Source organism: Felis catus, chromosome A1 (assembly GCF_018350175.1).
Source record: "Felis catus isolate Fca126 chromosome A1, F.catus_Fca126_mat1.0, whole genome shotgun sequence".
Lineage (NCBI taxonomy): Eukaryota > Metazoa > Chordata > Mammalia > Carnivora > Felidae > Felis > Felis catus.
The window spans coordinates 144,657,652-144,675,792 of record NC_058368.1 but is presented as its reverse complement, the minus strand read 5'-3'; the positions used below and the strand labels follow the sequence as shown (position 1 = coordinate 144,675,792).

The 18,141-nt window shown below is 42.9% G+C and overlaps 1 protein-coding gene across 4 annotated transcripts in view; it reads right to left on the bottom strand.

Moving 5' to 3' along the window:
- RASGRF2 (Ras protein specific guanine nucleotide releasing factor 2) overlaps positions 1 to 18,141 on the bottom strand; it is a 240,714-nt gene that overhangs the window by 10,244 nt on the left and 212,329 nt on the right. For all 4 annotated transcript variants that reach the window (XM_023257887.2, XM_023257899.2, XM_023257908.2 and 1 more), the window contains 4 exons: positions 10,185 to 10,245; positions 9,774 to 9,877; positions 7,278 to 7,362; positions 4,318 to 4,515 (listed from right to left, as the gene is read on the bottom strand). In XM_023257887.2, coding sequence (XP_023113655.1) covers positions 4,318 to 4,515; positions 7,278 to 7,362; positions 9,774 to 9,877; positions 10,185 to 10,245 — 448 coding nt within the window. The remainder of the gene's footprint in view (positions 1 to 4,317; positions 4,516 to 7,277; positions 7,363 to 9,773; positions 9,878 to 10,184; positions 10,246 to 18,141) is intronic.

Here is an 18,141-nt window from a genome sequence, read left to right as displayed (position 1 = left end):
CAGAGCTGGCCTTGGGTGAAAGAAGCTGCAGAAATATAGTCTGTCCTATAGCCACAGACCAGATTCAGTGGGCTTCATAGTGCACATTTACCAGGCCTTCTGGATGTCGCCCAGACTGGACTCAGATCTGAAGAAGAGACAGCTACAGAGCAGACAGTATGACGAGAGCATCTGGAGCAGGGCATATCTGCAACCAGGCACTACCTGTTGTGACTAGACTGAGGTCCTGGGCCCCAGAGAATAGTCCATCACCCATCCTAAAGCCCCTTTAGATGATACATATATATGTGATTGAAATGGTATTTCATTTATTATGCCTATTTAATGCCCCTACAGGTAGTACATTCAAATTTGAAAAAAAAAAAGATTTTAATATTAGTCTTATCACCCCTATTCCTTAGTCCATTATCCCTGAAGCTGCATCCTGTCAAACACATAAATATCACTTAAGTCAACTATGGGGAAGGCCTAACGTTTCCTTCTTTTTCTCTCAAGTTTTTAAATTCCAGTTAGTTAACGTAAAGTATAATATCAGTTTCAGAGGTAGAATTCAGTGATTCATCACTTATACACAACACCCAGTGCTCATCACAAGTGCCTTCCTTAATACCCATCACCCGTTTAACCCACCTCCACCCGCCCACCTTTTCTCTAGTAACCCTCTCAATTTGTTTTCTGTAGTTTAGTCTGTTTTCTCTTTGCCTTTCTCTTCCCGCCCCCTCCCCATATTCATCTGTTTTGTTTCTTAAATTCCACATATGAGTGAAATCATTCAGTATTTGTCTTTCTCTGACTGACTTATTTTGCTTGGCATAATACTCTCTAGCTCCACCCATGTCTTGCAAATGGCAACATTCCATTCTTTTCTATGGCTAATATTATATATAAATATACCACATCTTCTTTTTCTATTCATCAGTTGATGGACATCTGGGCTCTTTCCATAATTTGGCTATTGTAGATAACGCTGCCATAAACATCAGAGTGTATGTATCCCTCCGAAGCAGTATTTTTGTATCCTTTGGGTAAATACCTAGTAGGGCCACTGCTGAATCATAGGCCTAATGTTTTCTTAAAGAAGATTTAAGAATCCCTTGGTACCAACTTCAGATGAAAAAGAAATAGGGGAAAGTGAATGAAAGAGAAGGCAGAGGAGTGACTTACTGACCTCGAGGAAATGTGACAATGTGTGTGACAGGATAATATGCTCTTTGTGTCTAATGCCCAATGGCTGAGGCCAACATTGTCTTAGGGGGAGGCAAAAGCTAGCCACAACAAGGGCATCAGTGTCCAGCTTTTCGATTCTGATACAGCTGTCTGAAACCCGTTTTAAAAACAGTATTTCAACAGCCATGATAACAGAAATCTCTCAAAAAAACTAGGAAGAGAGGATAGTTTCCTCAATTTTATAAAAAGCATTTACAAAACACCTACAGCTAGCATTATCCACAATGGTGAAAAACTGAATGTTTTCCCCACAAGGATGAAGACAAGGAAAGTATGTCTTTTCTCACCACCCTAATTCAACATAGTATTGGAAGTTTAGCCAGAGCAATAAGGCAAGAAAAGGAAATAAAAGGCATATGAATTAGAAAGAAAGAAATAAGACAGATCCTATTTACAAGTGACAATTGTCTATATAGAAAATCCGAAGGCATCTACAAAAAAGCTCCTAAGACTAATTAGTGAGTTTAGCAAGGTTGCAGATACATCACCAACATAAAAAAAAAAAAAAAATCACATTTGTATATACTAACAATGAACATGTGGAAACCAAAAATAAAACCACAGTAATATTTAAAATTTCCCCACAGAAAATGAAATATTTAGGCATAAATCTAACAAAACATATACAGGACTTTGCATGCTGAAAATTTCAAAACGCTGGTTTAAGAAAGCCTGAAGAAATGGAGAAACATACTGTGTTTGTGGACTGGAAAATTCAACATAGTAATAAGACTCAACATTGGTTTAATGAAATTTCAATAAAAATGTCAATAAAGGGGCACTGGGTGGCACAGGTGATTAAGTGTCTGACTCTTGATTTTGGCTCAGATCACGATCTCACGGTTCATGAACTGGGCTCTGTGCAGACAGGGCGGAGCCTGCTTGGGATTCTTTCCCCCCCCCTCTCTCTGCCCCTCCCATACTTGATCTCACTCTTTCTCTCTCAAAATAAATAAATATTAAAAAAAAATCTCAATACAGTTTTTTTAGACATAATTTTTTTTTACTAAAATTTATATGGAAAGTCATAGCACCTAGAGTAGCTAAAATAATTTTGAAACGGAAGGATAAAGTGGGAGGAATAGAGAAAGAACTCTCAGATCTCAAAGGTGAGAAAAAAATCCAATCAAAAAATAAGCTGCAGACATTTCATTGAAGAGAATAAACAGATGGTAAACTAGCATATGGAAAGATGTTTAACAACATTAGCCATTAGGAAAATGCAAATTAAAACAATAATGAGATATCAAAAGGGCTAAAATAAAAAACTGTGATAACACCAAATGTGGGCAAGAATTTGGAGAAACTAGCTCACTCATACTTGGCCGATAGAAGTATAAAGTGGCGCAGCCACTCTGGAAAAGAATTTGACAGTTTCTTATAAAACTAAACACACAATAACCATATGATCCAGCAACTGCACTCTTAGGCATTTATCCCAGAGAAACAAAAAGTTATAGTCACACAAAACCTATACATGAATATGCACAGCAGTTTTATTTGTAATAGCCCCAACCCGAAAACAATCCAGATGTTCTTCAAGGGGTGAATGGCTAAAACGTCCTGTATTTATACCATGAGTACCACTTAGCATTAAAAAGAAACTAAATACTGATACATGTAACACCATGAATGGATCTCACGGGAATTTTTAAAAGGGCAATCTCAAAATGTCATATACTGTATGATTCCACTTATATATAATGACGAAATTTTATAGAGATGGAAAACAGATTTTTGGTCGCCAGGAGTTAGGGAGGGGCAGGGAGGAAGCAGCTATGGCTATAAAAGGGTCGCAGGAGGGATCCTGGTACCAAAACTGTGTTGATCTTGACTACTGTGGTAATAAAAGGGCATAAATGTAAATACACACAGACACAAATGAGTGTATGCAAAACTGATGGTTTGAAGGAGGTGAGTGGACGTTTCCAATGCTAACCTCGTGGGTGGGATATGTTTATACTTACACAAGAGTTTACATCGGGGGGCAATTGGTGTAGGGTGTAGGGCATTTCCATTATCTTTTACAAACTGTATGTGAACCTACAATGATCTCAACATATAAAGTGTTTTTTTTAAAAACAGTACTTATAGAAGCTGTGGCTTTTATTTGCAAGGTCCAGGCTTTGTTGACAGCAAAAGAATTTGCCTCTGGCACCAGTAGGATGTGGAGGAGTCTGGAAAATTCTCCCAACGCCCTTTGAGAGGCCCAAGGTAGCTGTCTGCTAATAAAGGAGTAAGCCTGCCCACCACGGATCACCAAGGGCAGGGAACCCTGTAGGAAAGGAAGGACACACCCGATTTCAAAGGACCAGCAGAGCCAGTGAGAGCTGAAGGGCAGGTGAGCTCAGCTAAGCCCTCAATTGCTGCGCCCCTTTGATGGGCAGACCAGGCAGACCATACATACACCTGACATAGGCAATTCACGGCAGCCCGAACCCAGTGACCGGCTAGCAGAAGGCTACAATAGGTGGGTGCACACAGCCTCCCTCAAGCCCGGAGGAGCCCTTCCCAACACCCACCAACACCCAGGGAGAAAGCCAGGAGACAGGGCACGGAAGAAACTGATTTAATTTGCACATTGAAAATACTGAATGAAAATGAACAAACTGAATCCAGTTAAAAGAAAATTAAGAGGGTTTTCTGTACATCTGAGTCATTATGCCAAAACTTTACTATATAAAGGACAAACCAAAAAAAGTGAACATTGAGGTCCTAAGGCAGTCATACCCTTGCTTTGGGGAGAAAGAATGGATCTGCAGGACATCTCTGTGTTCACTCGGAATCAACGTATGTTCTCCAAATAATTTTGGAAACAACTCCAGTCAACTACACTGTTTGAAGTTGTCCCAAATATGTTATAATGAATGTTTTGGGTTGTATTTGCTTTTCTAAATTAACCAATTAGAAGTGCACATGAGTGGAATCAATTAAGTGGTAAGAACGCAGTAATTACCCGCACTGGCACCTTTCTTTGGCAACTGAGCTGCTCGATTCAGTTAATTATTTCCTCATTAGTAATATTTCTCTTGGCTCTTGGCTCCCAGCCTCTCCTCTCGGCAGCGGGATGTGTCACACGCTGGTGCTCACCTGCTTGGACACCTTGGCCCAGGTTTTCTTCAGCCTATAGATGGCACTTCGGTTTAAGGCCGAGGTGATCTCCAGCACGCCATTGTAGTTGTGCAGGCATCGGCAAATGTCCGCCACTGCCACCCACTTCTCTATTGCGTTGGCACGGGAGCTGATATCGGCATAATTCATTATCTGGGAGGCCACCAGGTTGCTCATCTGAGACAGTGGAAAAGCCAAGAGAGACCAGCCAAGAGTCAAAGCAATGCATTCAGGCAAAGTGCCTAATCTACCCACGGAAATGTCAGGAAAGCAGGGTGCTGAGGGACAGGGAGATCACAATCCGTATTTAGATACCAATCTTCTGAAAAGACTGAAGTGTATAGTAATAATAACAACAAGAAACTAATGGGAACCTGTTCATCCTCAGAGTGAACAGGAGGGGTTGTTTGGAATCAACATGTTGGGAGGAAAGGATCGCTTTTTTAATCAGTAATTTTGATGAAGGAGTTATTTCCAGTAATTGAGGAAATGAAATAGAATAAGCTGACCCTTGAGGAATGGCAAGCTTCGCTGATTACGAAGCGAAAAGTTTCACTTTTGGGGGGGGGTGCTCTCCACATGCTCCTTCGCCCCCAACATGTGGGGACCAGGAAGCTCCAGTTATCACGGGAAAGAAAACACATTTACCCCCAATCAAATCAAATTCTAACCCAATACACTTTGAAGCCAGACACATTTAGGGAGAGGGGAAGAGAGAACATTTATTCCTTTTTATCTCGCTGGACTTGTTTCCATCAGAGTTAACAGGACTTACAGTTTCAAGGCTAAGTACTGTAATTCTATTAATTGAAACCAAGAGAAAAAGAGGCAGCAGCTGAAGCAGCTCAATATTTAGAATATGGAAAGGAAAAGAACAGCTTAGGACTGATGACTAACAGAGAACATAGGATATGTAATCTTATATCCATACACTTAATCTAGTGGGTATACCCATTCTTTGACCATTCCATAGGTATGTTAGATCTCACAGTGCCTCAGAATTATCATTGTATATATTCATTAAAAAAATTTTTGTACTGAGCTCCTAGACAAGGCCTTCTTTTAGGTTCTCAAAACAGGACCAAATAAATGAGAATACCTGATCTCAAGGCACTGAGCCTAGTTAGGCAGCAAGGTGAAGGGAGACAGACATAAACAAGTAAATATCACATAGTGAAATACAAAGCTAGGTCTGCATGGAGGAGTTTGAGAACATGGAGGTAGCATGGGGCATTTGGCCAAGTACAGAGGAGGCTTCCAGAAACAGGTCATGCCTGCACAGAGTCCTAAAGGCTGACCAGGAGTTAGCCACTGCTTTCCATCAAAGGAGAAGAGCATTTGGAAAGGGACAGAGGTAGAAGGCACGGTGTAACAGAGGATCTTGCAGGCATCTGAGCACAAGGAAGCCATGAGAGGCACAGACGCCAGGTAAGCAGGGCTCCTGTAGGCCTGGTTGAGCAGCTGGGACTGTATGCTGAAGGTGAGAGGAAGCCACTGGCAGAATTTTGTTATGAAAATGGTATAATTAGATTGGTCTTCCAGAAAGGTAACTTCTGTGACACTGTATGAAGAAGGGACTTGGGGGACAAGGAGATGGCAGGGGCGATAGTGAGTTAGGAGCTCCTAAAGAAAATGATGAAAAATCAAATCATGGTCATGGCAGTGGGAAAGAAGGGGAAAAGAAGGATCTGGGAAATATGTAGATTTAGGGTTCACTAATATGTTCGGGAGTGAGATGGGATGGGTAGCAGAGAAGGAGTCAAAGATGACCTCTAGATTCTATGCTTGGATGAGTGAGCGTGTGGTCTTGGCCACTACCCAAGACTAAGAATAAAGCATCAGATGTAGAAGTAGGCTTGGCAGGTCTGGGAGGTACCAATGAATGATAAGTTCCATTTGCAATCTGTTGAAGGCACAAAATGAGTGGCCATCCTGGTAGACACATGAGAGTCTGGAGCCTGGGAATGAACTTCTGATTTGATTGTTCATTATATCCCAAGTGTATGTAGGCACAGACAATACAGGCTTGTTTTCTACAGCAGGGGCTCTGCTTCTCAGACAGTAGCCTACAGGGGCCATGTGTCCTGTCCTTTAGGCACCAGGGCCACGGATGCTCATCATGAGATAACATTCACTCAGCGTATATGCAGTCTGCATGTACCCTGTGCAAAATACCATCTCGGGAATTTGTTGTTGTTTTGCATTTTGATTCTGGATGACTTATTAATTTACCTACAGGGATCCTGATAGTCTTCTTCTTCTTTTTTTTTTTTTTTAACATCATCATTATTCCTTTTACTGTAATCTAGTAGAACTGGAAAGGGAGCCTTCCCTTTGCCTAGGTAAGCCTGAAGATACTCCCACATATGTGGTTCTGCAAAAGGACTGAGATGATTAGAACAGAACCAGTTAGGAGTTAGGAGTTGGTGGGTTTAACAGCAAGGCCATCTTACTGCTGGAGAAAAGCAGAGCCGGGAGATGGACTGACAGCTGGTCAGCAGTGTGCACAGCTACAGCAACACTGTAATTATGCTCAAAGGGGTCCCTTCCAAGCCTGGAATGCGTATGTGCTGAATGTTTAGTAATAATGAGGGTGATCTGTACTAACCCAATCTTACTGTCACGAGCACCCCTGGGAACCAGTGACACATGTGCTATTAGAACTAGTCAGTGTATGACCATGAAGTAATGATGATTATGCTAAAATAATAGCAGCGACCTATGCATTATTGAGCACTTGCCAGACTTAGGTACCACCAAGAGTGAACCTCATGTCTGGAAGTTAAATGGAACTTATTAAACTTGGAGCTCTTAGAGAAGATATAAGCTTTTTTTTTTTTTTTTTTAACATTTCATCAGTTCTGTTTTAGAGAAGGAGTCTTAAGACCCTGACTCATCTTCCTACAACATGCCCACATTTTATTTTTATGGCTACTCACATCATTGAAGTGCTGGCTGGTTTTCATAATGTAAGGTGTTCTTTCATTTTTATCCAGCTTCATCCACCCCTGCCCAAGAAATTCTCTGTAAGTTCAAAACAGAACACAAGACCAATTTAGTTTCTTAAATGGTGGCTATGATCCTGAACAATGAGTATGATTATTATATACATTAACTTTGACATTGCCCAACATCTAGTGCTCCTTACCGACTCAAATGAATTTTTGCTCATCTCTAGCATTTTACCACTCGATGTCAAAAGAAAAAGATTTTTCAATTTCCACCTTTTTCTTAGAAGAGTTTGAACTTTGTAAGGATTACGATCATTATAAAAACTTCTCTGAAAGTGGTATACAATGGCCAACACAGAAGGAATAAAGTACTAATTCAGAAACCAAGACTATTTTCACTGGATCAGCTTTAAAAAATCTTAAGCCTTGGGGAGCCTAGGTGGCTCAGTCAAGTTAAGCATCTAACTTCAGCTCAGGTCATGATCTCACAGTTCATGACTTCGAGCCCCACAAAGGTCTCTGTGCTGACAGCTCAGAGCCTGGAGCCTGTTTCATATTCTGTCTCCCTCTCCCTCTGTTCCTCCCCACTCAAGCTCTGTCTCTCTCTCTCTCAAAAATAAATAAACATAAACAAACAAACAAACAAACAAATAAATAAATAAATAAATGAAAAATCTTAAGCCTTAGCAGAAGGTCCAAAAAAATCCATCACCACCAAAAACGTTAACAAAGAACAACATGTTTTCCTCCACTTTGCTCTGATATTCTCCAGGACAATGTCAATTCCATGGGCAGGGATTTTCCTTTATTCTCCCCAGAGCCCAGAACGGTACACATGGTAAAGGCTGAATAAACAAACACTGCTGTTACCACTTCATGTAGTGAAGGCAGTTACAGGGGTGGGAGCTCAGCCTGGTGGAAGGTCTTTCTTCAGAATAACATCCCTGCTCCTTCACTTCACCCATGAGCAGGCCACCAGATCACAGCAAGCAAGGGACAATCAAGCTGGAGCATACAGGGATTATTTTGTATAGGCATTACAAAAAATAACCTGAAATGCAATTACTCTGACACAGTCTTAATCCAGAAATGTTGGCTGAGTCCCTGCAAAGGGTTCTTTGTTCCTTCATGTTCCTGCAAGGCTGTTGGACATAAAGGTGTGCCAGTTCCACAGACAAAAATAATTGGTAGATGTTCCCATCAGCAGGGTAGGGACAGAGAGGAGAAGAGAGGAAGGGTCCCAGAAAGAGACCACCCATGGGTGTTCAGCCTTTCTCTTTCTCTTCCTCCACAGAGGTCATGTTCATCTCCCCACCAAATCCCCACTGCACTAGAGGGGAGTGAGGAGGTGGGGGTGGGGGTGGGGGGAGAGGCACTGTGGTTTCTAACTCAAGTCTTCACTCCAGTAGTCACTGGGTTCATTTGTAGAGCCAACAGGCCACATTCCTTCCCTCCATCCCCTGCCCCGCTTGTTCCTGGGTAGAGAGGGGGGGAGGGGAAGAAGATAAAATGCATAAAAGAAAAGTCTGCAGGGGCATCTCCTGGCCTCACCCCTTATGCCTCTCTGACACAGCTGCAGCTCTGACCACCCATCGCCATACCTGACTCTCCATCATCACGATGTCCTCTTTTCTACGTACAACATGGGTCACCGTTCATATCTCATGCCCAGCCCCTGCTTTACCGGCAATTTAGCTATTTCACAGAGGACATGTGCCAACAGTTGTCATTTGTCCAGACAAAGGCCTTGTTTGTGGAGCTACGGATTGTTACAGCTTGAAGGGGTCTAAAGGCCCTCTTCATCCGCTACATGGGAAGATTAAAGGGCAGCAGTGATACTGGTGCTCATTACTTGGCAGCTCATGCGGCACGTCTATGCTCCACATGCACCCCGTGCAAAGCTGTCTTGGGAATCTACGCTGCTGCAGCGTCTCAAAGCTCAGCAATACTTGTTGGCTCGTGGAAGTGGGTGAATAGTTGTAGCAAAATGTATAACTTCACCCAACATCGGTGCTTCTCAACGTATTGTCTTAGATCACGCAATATTGTCTGGGATTCCCATTGAAAATGCAGTTTCCTGGGCCTCAAACCTCCTAGAATCACAAATCTCAGAAGGAGGTATCTAGGAATGTACATTTTTAACAAGCTTCCCAAATGATTTTAGACACCATGAAGTTTGAGAACCACTGTTACAGCCATATTGAGGTTTCTATAATGCGAGGATGTGAGAATACGAAGAAATTCACATTCCACGGGAACTACAGAACATAGAGAAACACAAGAGTGACCATCTTGATAGTCCTCAGTGTTGCCAAATCAATATTTCTAGAATAAACTGTGACCAAAAGGCATTCAAGTGGGACCAAACCATTGTAAGATTAAGACTCACACCTCTGTGCACACACATCTGCCTTAGGAATAATGGCGGCTCTAAGCCCACAAGTCCTGCCTGAGGGAGCCTGCAGTCGTGAGGGCCACACTCACTCGTAGGGAATGCTTCTGAAAATGATGTGGTCCAGGAGGGTGATCTGCTCAGCCAGCTCCATGGCTGACAAGGTCTCAAAGCACTCAGCCTTCGGACAGTCTGTCTGCAAGAGAGGAAGGTGGGAATGAAACACACCGAGAGCGAGGTGCCCAGCAGCTCAAGGCAGCTGCTCAAGAACAAAGTCCATCACAGATTGGGGCTACAAAGAAAATGGCAAAAAGCTCAGAAACATCAGCCAACATTAATATCATGGACCAACAGCTAAACCCCAAGTCGAATTTAGTTCATCTCACAGTGCTTCATTGGTAGAACTACGGTTGAGCATCCAGGTATCAGTTATGGGCAAGTTGTTTGCCTCTGAGAGGCAGTTTGCAAATAATCGTGCTGAATAAGACCATGGCTGGACTTACCAGTTGAATTATATCCTCTAATTTTAGGTGGATGTCATCTTGATCATCTTGTGAAAGGGCCCTAAAAAATGAAATCAAAGTATCATCCATGGAAAGAAACATGCCAGGAACAAAATGACAACATGCACTTGGTTCTCCCTGGGTGGGAAGCTGAGGGGTTCGGGTCCACGAGGCTGTGCTGCCAGCTGGAGCCTGCAGAGACATAAGCTGGAGACAGGAAGTCAAGGAAACAGAAAAACACACACGTTAGAGGCATAAGAAGATCACAGAGAGAGCTGGCTTATGTTGAGGAGCCAACTTGTTACACACAAGGTTGTAAATAAAACATCCATAATCAGGGCGCCTGGGTGGTTCAGTCGGTTGAGCGTCCGACCTCGGCTCAGGTCATGATCTCACAGTCCATGAGTTCGAGCCCTGCATCGGGCTCTGTGCTGACAGCTCAGAGCCTGGAGCCTGTTTCAGATTCTGTGTCTCCCTCTCTCTCTGACCCTCCCCCGTTCATGCTCTGTCTCTCTCTCTGTCTCAAAAATAAAAAATAAACGTTAAAAAAAAATCCATAATCAAGGTGAACCCGAGCGTGAGCTGGTGTGCTCTGCACTACCGAGAGGATCCAGGCTGTGAGTTCAAGTATCCTGCGATCCCATCAGTCAGAGATTCCAATGGGCCTGAGTGCCTCATCCACACTCCTCTAGCTCCCACCCTGGCCCTTCCGTGCTGATGCTGAGGCAGAAGAGGCAGAGGACCCCCTCCCCGTGCACATGTAGACAGAAGCTCAGAGAAGTTCCTGGTTGGCAAGAATATGAACAGTGCAAAGCAGAAGCCAGCAGGTAAACTCTTTTCCCTTGATTCCCAGATGGACTTTCCCAAGATGCATTTGGTGCTATATCCCCACACACAGAGTTATTCAGCTCTCAGTATTTTTTTTCAGTGATGAATGACTGAATAAATACATAAGTTAATGAATCCTGAAGTGGGTGCGGGTTTCAGAGTGGGAGTGACATTTCATGTCCAACAGAAGTTCAGAGTCCAGGAGAATTATACTGATTATATAACTTACCATCTGGGCCAAGCATTTTAAGCCTTCCAAAATGAAGACACAATCACATATTAAAAATACTGAAATATTTAAACAGTCCCAAACCATGTAGCCTGTCTGCTGTAGGAAGGTAGTTTTAAAAGAAATAATGGGGGCACCTCAGTAGCTCAGTTGCTTAAGCGTCTGACTCTTGATCTTGGCTCAGGTCATGATCTCAAGTTTCATGACTTCGAGCTCCATGTCAGGCTCTGTGCTGACCGTGTGGAGCCTGCTTGAGATTATCCCTCTCCCTCTCTGCCCCTCCCCTGCTTGCACATGCTTGCACTCTCTTTCGCTCTCTCTCTCTCTCTCTCAAAATAAATAAATAAACTTAAAAACTAAAATAAATCATGATGTGATGTTCTGTTGTGTTCCGAATTGATGAAAACAGAACTACAACCCTCAAAAATACAAAAGCAACAGAGATAGGGTACCATATACACGCTACATGCCAGCCGTGCGTTAACCATCTGACAAACACTCTCTCTTGTGTCATATGAGATCCCTTTGAGGTAAGCATTATGAGGTCCATTTTACAGATAAGGAAACCAAAGCTCAAGGGAACTGACTGACTTGCCCAGGGTTTGGTCAGCTGTGCTGTCCTGTTGCTCTTGCTTATCTTAGGCAGACTTATAAAGACACCTCTTCAAGGCTCCAGCGTAGAACACACATCCAGAAATGTCCAGTCTCTTTCCTCTCTTTTCCTCTCTTACAAAAGCTCTTGGCTGTTTAGCAGAGGAGCAAAGGACTGTTTACCAAGGAGAAGATTCCTTCTAGATTCTAGGAGTGGTGGTCCTCTTCTTAGCAATGAGCCATATCATTTGCAATCAAAAAGAAATATTCATAATACGATAAAAGGCAGATTGAGGTGATGAAAAAATAAGCAAACACAAGTCTTTCTCCAAAGATTATTAAATCCTACCTAAGGATTACACATACGGGATAAAAGTGACTATTTCCCAAAGCTTATGTCATTCTTTCCAGGGTAGTCTGGGTTCCTGGAGAGAGATCGGTGGCCACATAACTATGTGTACCCATGGAAAAGATATTTTTTAATGAGGCTGGGTAATATTCTTTCCTTGGAAAGAAGTGGTCAAGAAAGTAGTTAGCTTCTATCAAATGTTCCTTTCCTCAGTGATCTCATGTTAATGTTCCAAGATACATCTGGTCTGGTTAAATTATCTAACATTTTCTCCTCTCACAAGTGCCTATTGATGCTGCTCGGGGCTTTGTGATGTTTGTGGGTCACCTTTTCATGACCTGACCCATTCCAGCTGACTACCTATGAAGCCAGTCTTTGTTTCTTTTCCTTTCATGGCATGTTAGTTGTCTACCAAAAACTCTCTGCCACATAGATTCAGAACAGCAAGTCCATACAATGTCACAGGGGGAGCAGTATTTAGAAACAGAAAAGTCTCAAGCCGAGGGTTTTATTCACAAAGAAGACAACAAACTATGTATGCCAATTAAGTTTCTTCCTCATAAAGTAATCCCTGTGAGACCGTGTGGGGCAGAGATGGTTCATCATTGGAAGCGTCCAGTTTACTGTATAAAGGTAATATATGTTTAAATACATTTCATGTTTACATCTCACTGTTACACAGCTTGATTGCATATAAATATCTCATGCCTGGGCTACCTCTAACTACAGTGCGATATGTCTTTATCTCTCTCAACCACAACTTGTATTCACTGGGAGGTATGTTCACATATTTTCCCTTAGATGTGAAAACTCTGGTCCAGCTCCAATACTGGATGGAGTTGCTTCTAGTCTCCTGACAGCTTCAGCGCTTTGATGCCCACTCCAGGATACTGGGTTTCTCTCACATCTCCCAGTCAGCATGATCTGTTTAATATTTGTGCGTTTATACTAACAACACCAGATAAATTTTATTTATCTAATTTTATTTTTTTATTTAAAAAAGTTTTTAAACATTTTATTTATTTTTGGTGAGACAGACAGAGCGTGATTAGGGGAGGGGCAGAGAGACAGGGAGACACAGAATCCAAAGTAAACTCCAGACTGCAAGCTGTCACCATACAGCTCGACGCAGGGCTTGAACCCACAAACTGTGAGATCATGACCTGAGCCGAAGTTGGACGCTCCAGATAAAAAATTTTAAAGGAAATGGGATTATTCAAGTTCTATGACTGGAAAAGTGCTCCTTCAACAGGAGAAATCAGATAGTCTTAAAAACTGAGCTAAGAGCAACTGCCCTCTGTCCTCAGACTGGTCCACACTCTCTGGGCTGCCTGCTGTGACTAAGACTGGCTGGCTTGTGCTCCTGGCATGACCTGCCTGCCCCAGTCTCTGCTCCTCCTCACTTTGTGAGGTTTAATCACTTGTTGCTTCCCTTCTGGGACCTACCAGACCACCTCTTCCTTCCTTTGCTTTCTTAGACGTGGCTTTACTTCCCTCTAGGCTCTCTTGAGCCCATTGCTACCCTTGCTCTGGCGTATCTTAGAAATGCATGGAAACTTTCAGTACTGAAATTGCCTGGCTTGGTTGGAAATAATTCCGTTTGTTTCCAAATTAAGAAATGAATTAACAGGAACATCTTTGTAATTTTCAGGGTTACTAAATAATCCTTCTGATTTCTGTTTCTTTCTCATATACTCCATGATGGCTTCTTTTCACAAAGAGATTTCATGAATGATGGCATCCCATCAGGGATGGTTATATCTAGGTGTTACTTCCTACTTCACCCTCTAATCATTTTGACATGATTGTAAAAATATAAATATAAGGGCGCCTGGGTGGCTCAGTCGGTTAAGCGTCCAACTCTTGATTTTGGCTCAGGTCATGATCTCACAGTTTCTTGACTTCGAGCTCCATGTCAGGCTCTGTGCTGACCATGTGGAGCCTGCTTGAGATTCTCCCTCTCTCTCTGCCCCTCCCCGGCTTGCACTTTTCTCAAAAATAAATTAAAAGGAAGAAATAAAACTATAAATATATAAGTATCATACATATAAACGTAAGTATCTGATTTGGTAAGTTATCAGAAACTCTAACAAATGAATGTATCATTTATTCCTCTTATAATCACAATCTTGTGTGCTGGGGCAGGGACCCTTAAGCTTAGTGCCGGTGGAATGACTTACTTGACAGGGGAACTTCAATCAATGATCAGTAGTTTTCTGGCACCACCTAGCTTCCTAGGAAGGTGTCTCAGAGAACCAGCTGACCCAACCGGAACTTGGGGTCTGGTTGTCTGCTCAGTTAAAATGGGCTAGTGATCCCAATGATATCCGTCTGCTTTAGTTGATATGCTCAGGGCTAAACGAAGGCTTTTGTTTCACTTGGCCTCATGGGAATAAAGATGGTCAAAGGAAGAAGAATGGATGGCATAATATCTATTCTCTGCTTGGCTCTGTGAGTACATGTGGAACGGTGACAAATTGTGGTACCAGGAACTAAAGGAGCTATTTTCACAAGAGCCTGAGACTCTAGGTTGAGTGAGGCATGCTCTGGGGCCCATGTGGCTCAGGAATGGGGCAGGTGGCATCTTTGCCAGCTTTTTGATAGGGAAATGGTGGCTTCAGAAGACGGTCAGGCGGCATGCTAGACAGAGACAGTGCTGGCACTGATAAGGTCTCTCCCTCAAGTGATCTTGGGTCAGTGAACTTGAATAAAGATGCTGAGGCACAGGGGAGTCTGGCTGGCTCAGTCAGTTGTGTGTCCAACTCTTGATTTTGGCTCAGGTCATGCTCTCATGGTTTGTGTGTTCGAGCCCCACATCGGGCTCTGTGCCAAAAGAACAAAGCCTGCTTGAGATTTCCTCCCTCTCTCTCTCTCTCAAAATAAAATAAACATTTAACATTTTTCTAAAAAGATGCTGAGGCACAAAAATGACTGGGTTTGTTCCTGAGTACACATTTCTTGGGGCTTTTGGAATATTTGGGGAAGACTTTGCAAGGGATCAGAATTGTGGGTGGGCAGCTAGGGCCATCCCATCATCAGAGCTGCCTTTTGGCTTTGCTTTTTACTTCTTTTTTTTCTTCTCGTTTACAAAATAGCAAGTGGGTTATAACTATGGTTTTTTGGTAACAACTATATTGAGATATAATTCCCATATTAAATGATTCATCTGCTTGGAGTGTACATTTGAAAGATTTTTGTATTACATTCACATCATTGTGCAATATGAAATTGGGTTTCAATGTTATTATAATCTCTTTTGTGTAGATAAAATGATGAAGCCCAAGGAAAGTCGAGTTTGACTAAGACCCAGCCAGCTCCTACTTGGGCCATATTTCCTTGATGGAAGAAACTATTTTTCCTAAGAGCTACGGTCGGTGCTAATAATAATAGTAATAATAATAATAATAAGTGCAGCAGTAATACAAGTGCTATGTTTCAGGCATTGTGTTAACCTCTTTAAACATATGATACCATGTAATCTTTATAACCATTCAATAGTAGGTACTATTTGCCTCATTTTATAATTGAGGGAACTGAGGTTTAGACTGGTTAAGAAACTGGACAGCTTTAAGTGGCTGAACCAAGATTATACCCGTGAACCCTGTGAAAATAAGAATCAGACTCTGCTCCGTGTCATGCTCCCAGGCTGTACCATCTACTAACATTTCTGTTTCTTATTGATTTCACACCTCTAATTCTCAGGCCATTTATTTAACAAAAAGAATTTGCACATCTTAAGCCTGATGAATAATAAAGACTTGGGATGGTAAACAGGATTCATCTTAAATGCCAACTCCAATTAATGGCGTGCTGGTCAGTGGAGTTCTAAGCTCACCCCCTGGTGCAGGCAGAAAGCCCTCAGGATTGATTAGTAATGTCTGGTGTGGATGTTGTGAGAGAATGGGCAACATGGGTTTGCACATTCACCAATCCTGTCTGAACACCTCATTTCCCTGCCAGCTGTCCAGTCAAATGTCCCTGGGGGCACAAACTTCCAGAAAGTGGTTTCAAAATGTTAGTGTTTTAAATACAAAGAGCATAATAACCTGTGTACGTAAAGAAGAAAGGACTAGTAATCATTCACAGATATAACCACACATTCACTGAAACCAGGCTTTATCTGAAAATGTATTTACAATTTAAATCTGAAAATAAACATAGTAACAGAGCCCCTAAGCTTCTTTAGGTGTTTTCATAGCATGGAAAAAGTGAAGAGGGCCTTTAATAGATTCCTAGAGTTGCCCTAATAAAGTACCACAAACTGGGCATATTAAAACAATAGAAATTCATTGCCTTAGGGTTCTGCAGGCCAGAAGCCCAAGACCAACGTGTTGGCAGAGCCACGTTCCCTCTGAATCCTGTCGAGGAATCCTCTCTTGCCTCTTTCTAGACTTACTTTTTTAATGTTTACTCACCGTTTTTGAGAGAGAGAGAGAGAGAGAGAGAGAGCACAAGCGGGGGAGGGGCAGAAAGAGAGGGGGCGAGAGGAGATGAAGTAGGCTTTGCGCTGACAGCCAGGAGCTGACGCAGGGCTCAAACTCATGAATGGTGACATCATGACCTGAGCCGAAGTCAGATGCTCAAACGACTGAGCCACCCAGGCACCCGCCTCGTTCTAGCTTTTAGTGGTTTGCCAGTAATCGGCATTTCTGGCCTTGCAGCTGCCTCACTCTCATCTTTGCATCATCTTCACACGGCATTCTCTCTGTGTCTTGCTCTGTCTTCACATGGTCATCTTCTTATGAGGACACCAGTCATATTGGATTAGGGGCCCACCCTATTCCAGTAGGACTTCCTCTTAATTAATTACATCTGCATTGGCCCTATTTCCAGATCACATTTTGTGGTACTCAGGGTTAGAACTTCAACATACCTGTTGTAGAGCAGACACACTCCACCCACAAGAGCCCCTAGACCAAAGAAGTGTCTGGTGACAGGATCTTGAGCTAATGGTAGTAAGAATGACTTATGAGCCAATTGCTAAAAGGCTGCAGACCAAAATCTGGCATTGCTGCATCAGAGAGGGACTTCCAAAAACATAGTAGACTGAACTAAGACGGACTCCTCTCAGAAAGCTGGATAACAAGGAAACAATATATTCAAGGTTAGAAGAAAGAAAGGCCTCTTTCCAGAGACTGTAAATGAAGACAGAACTAGAAGTCAAAATGGTAAAGGGGTACCAGGCTCTAGCAGATAGATGCTGGGCTTCCCACCCCCAAGCAGGGACAGATGATATAGCCATGAGTCAGGAAAGCTATAACCGAAATGTCTGCACGAAACCCCTGATGGCTGTCCTCCTGCTATAGAGCGTACTAGAAAAGAACTCCACCCACCAGTTCAAGAAGCTGTAAGAAAGTCTGTGACCTCTTTGGATGCTGGGTGTAATGACAGACACAAACAGTCTCTTGTGGGAAACCCAAAGTTCAAGCTTTTATCACACGGACGTCCAAAGTTATACAACCTGTATGATGTGGGAATCCCAACCTGAGAAGAAGTCAGTAAAGCTGGTCTAGGATTGCGACACGAGCTGAAGAAAATACAGAACTACTACCTGGTGGCACATCCACAAGCCAGGAGCACAAGACTCTCACCGAAATGCCACCACCAGCTCATCAACATGAGCTTACAACAAACAACTAGAACCGACGGCAGGAAAACATCATCTCTCTGCAATGCCTGCTGGAGTCACAGGAGAGGATCCTCAAGGCATCCTCTTCTCTGCTTTTGGTCCTGCAGCAAACCACGCTCTGCCCACACAAACAGGAGCAGCTGCACTCCTGGGCCCCACACAAGTCACGTCGCCCAGTCCAAGTGTTCCTGAGGCAGCGTGCGCCAATCTGCCCCCAGAAAAGAGACGATACGTAATACCTTGCCAGTGACAGCAGAACCCCTGCTGCCCCCAGGAGTCTCAGATACATCTTTCTGATTCGATAGGATCTTATTTTCTGGAACAAAGCACA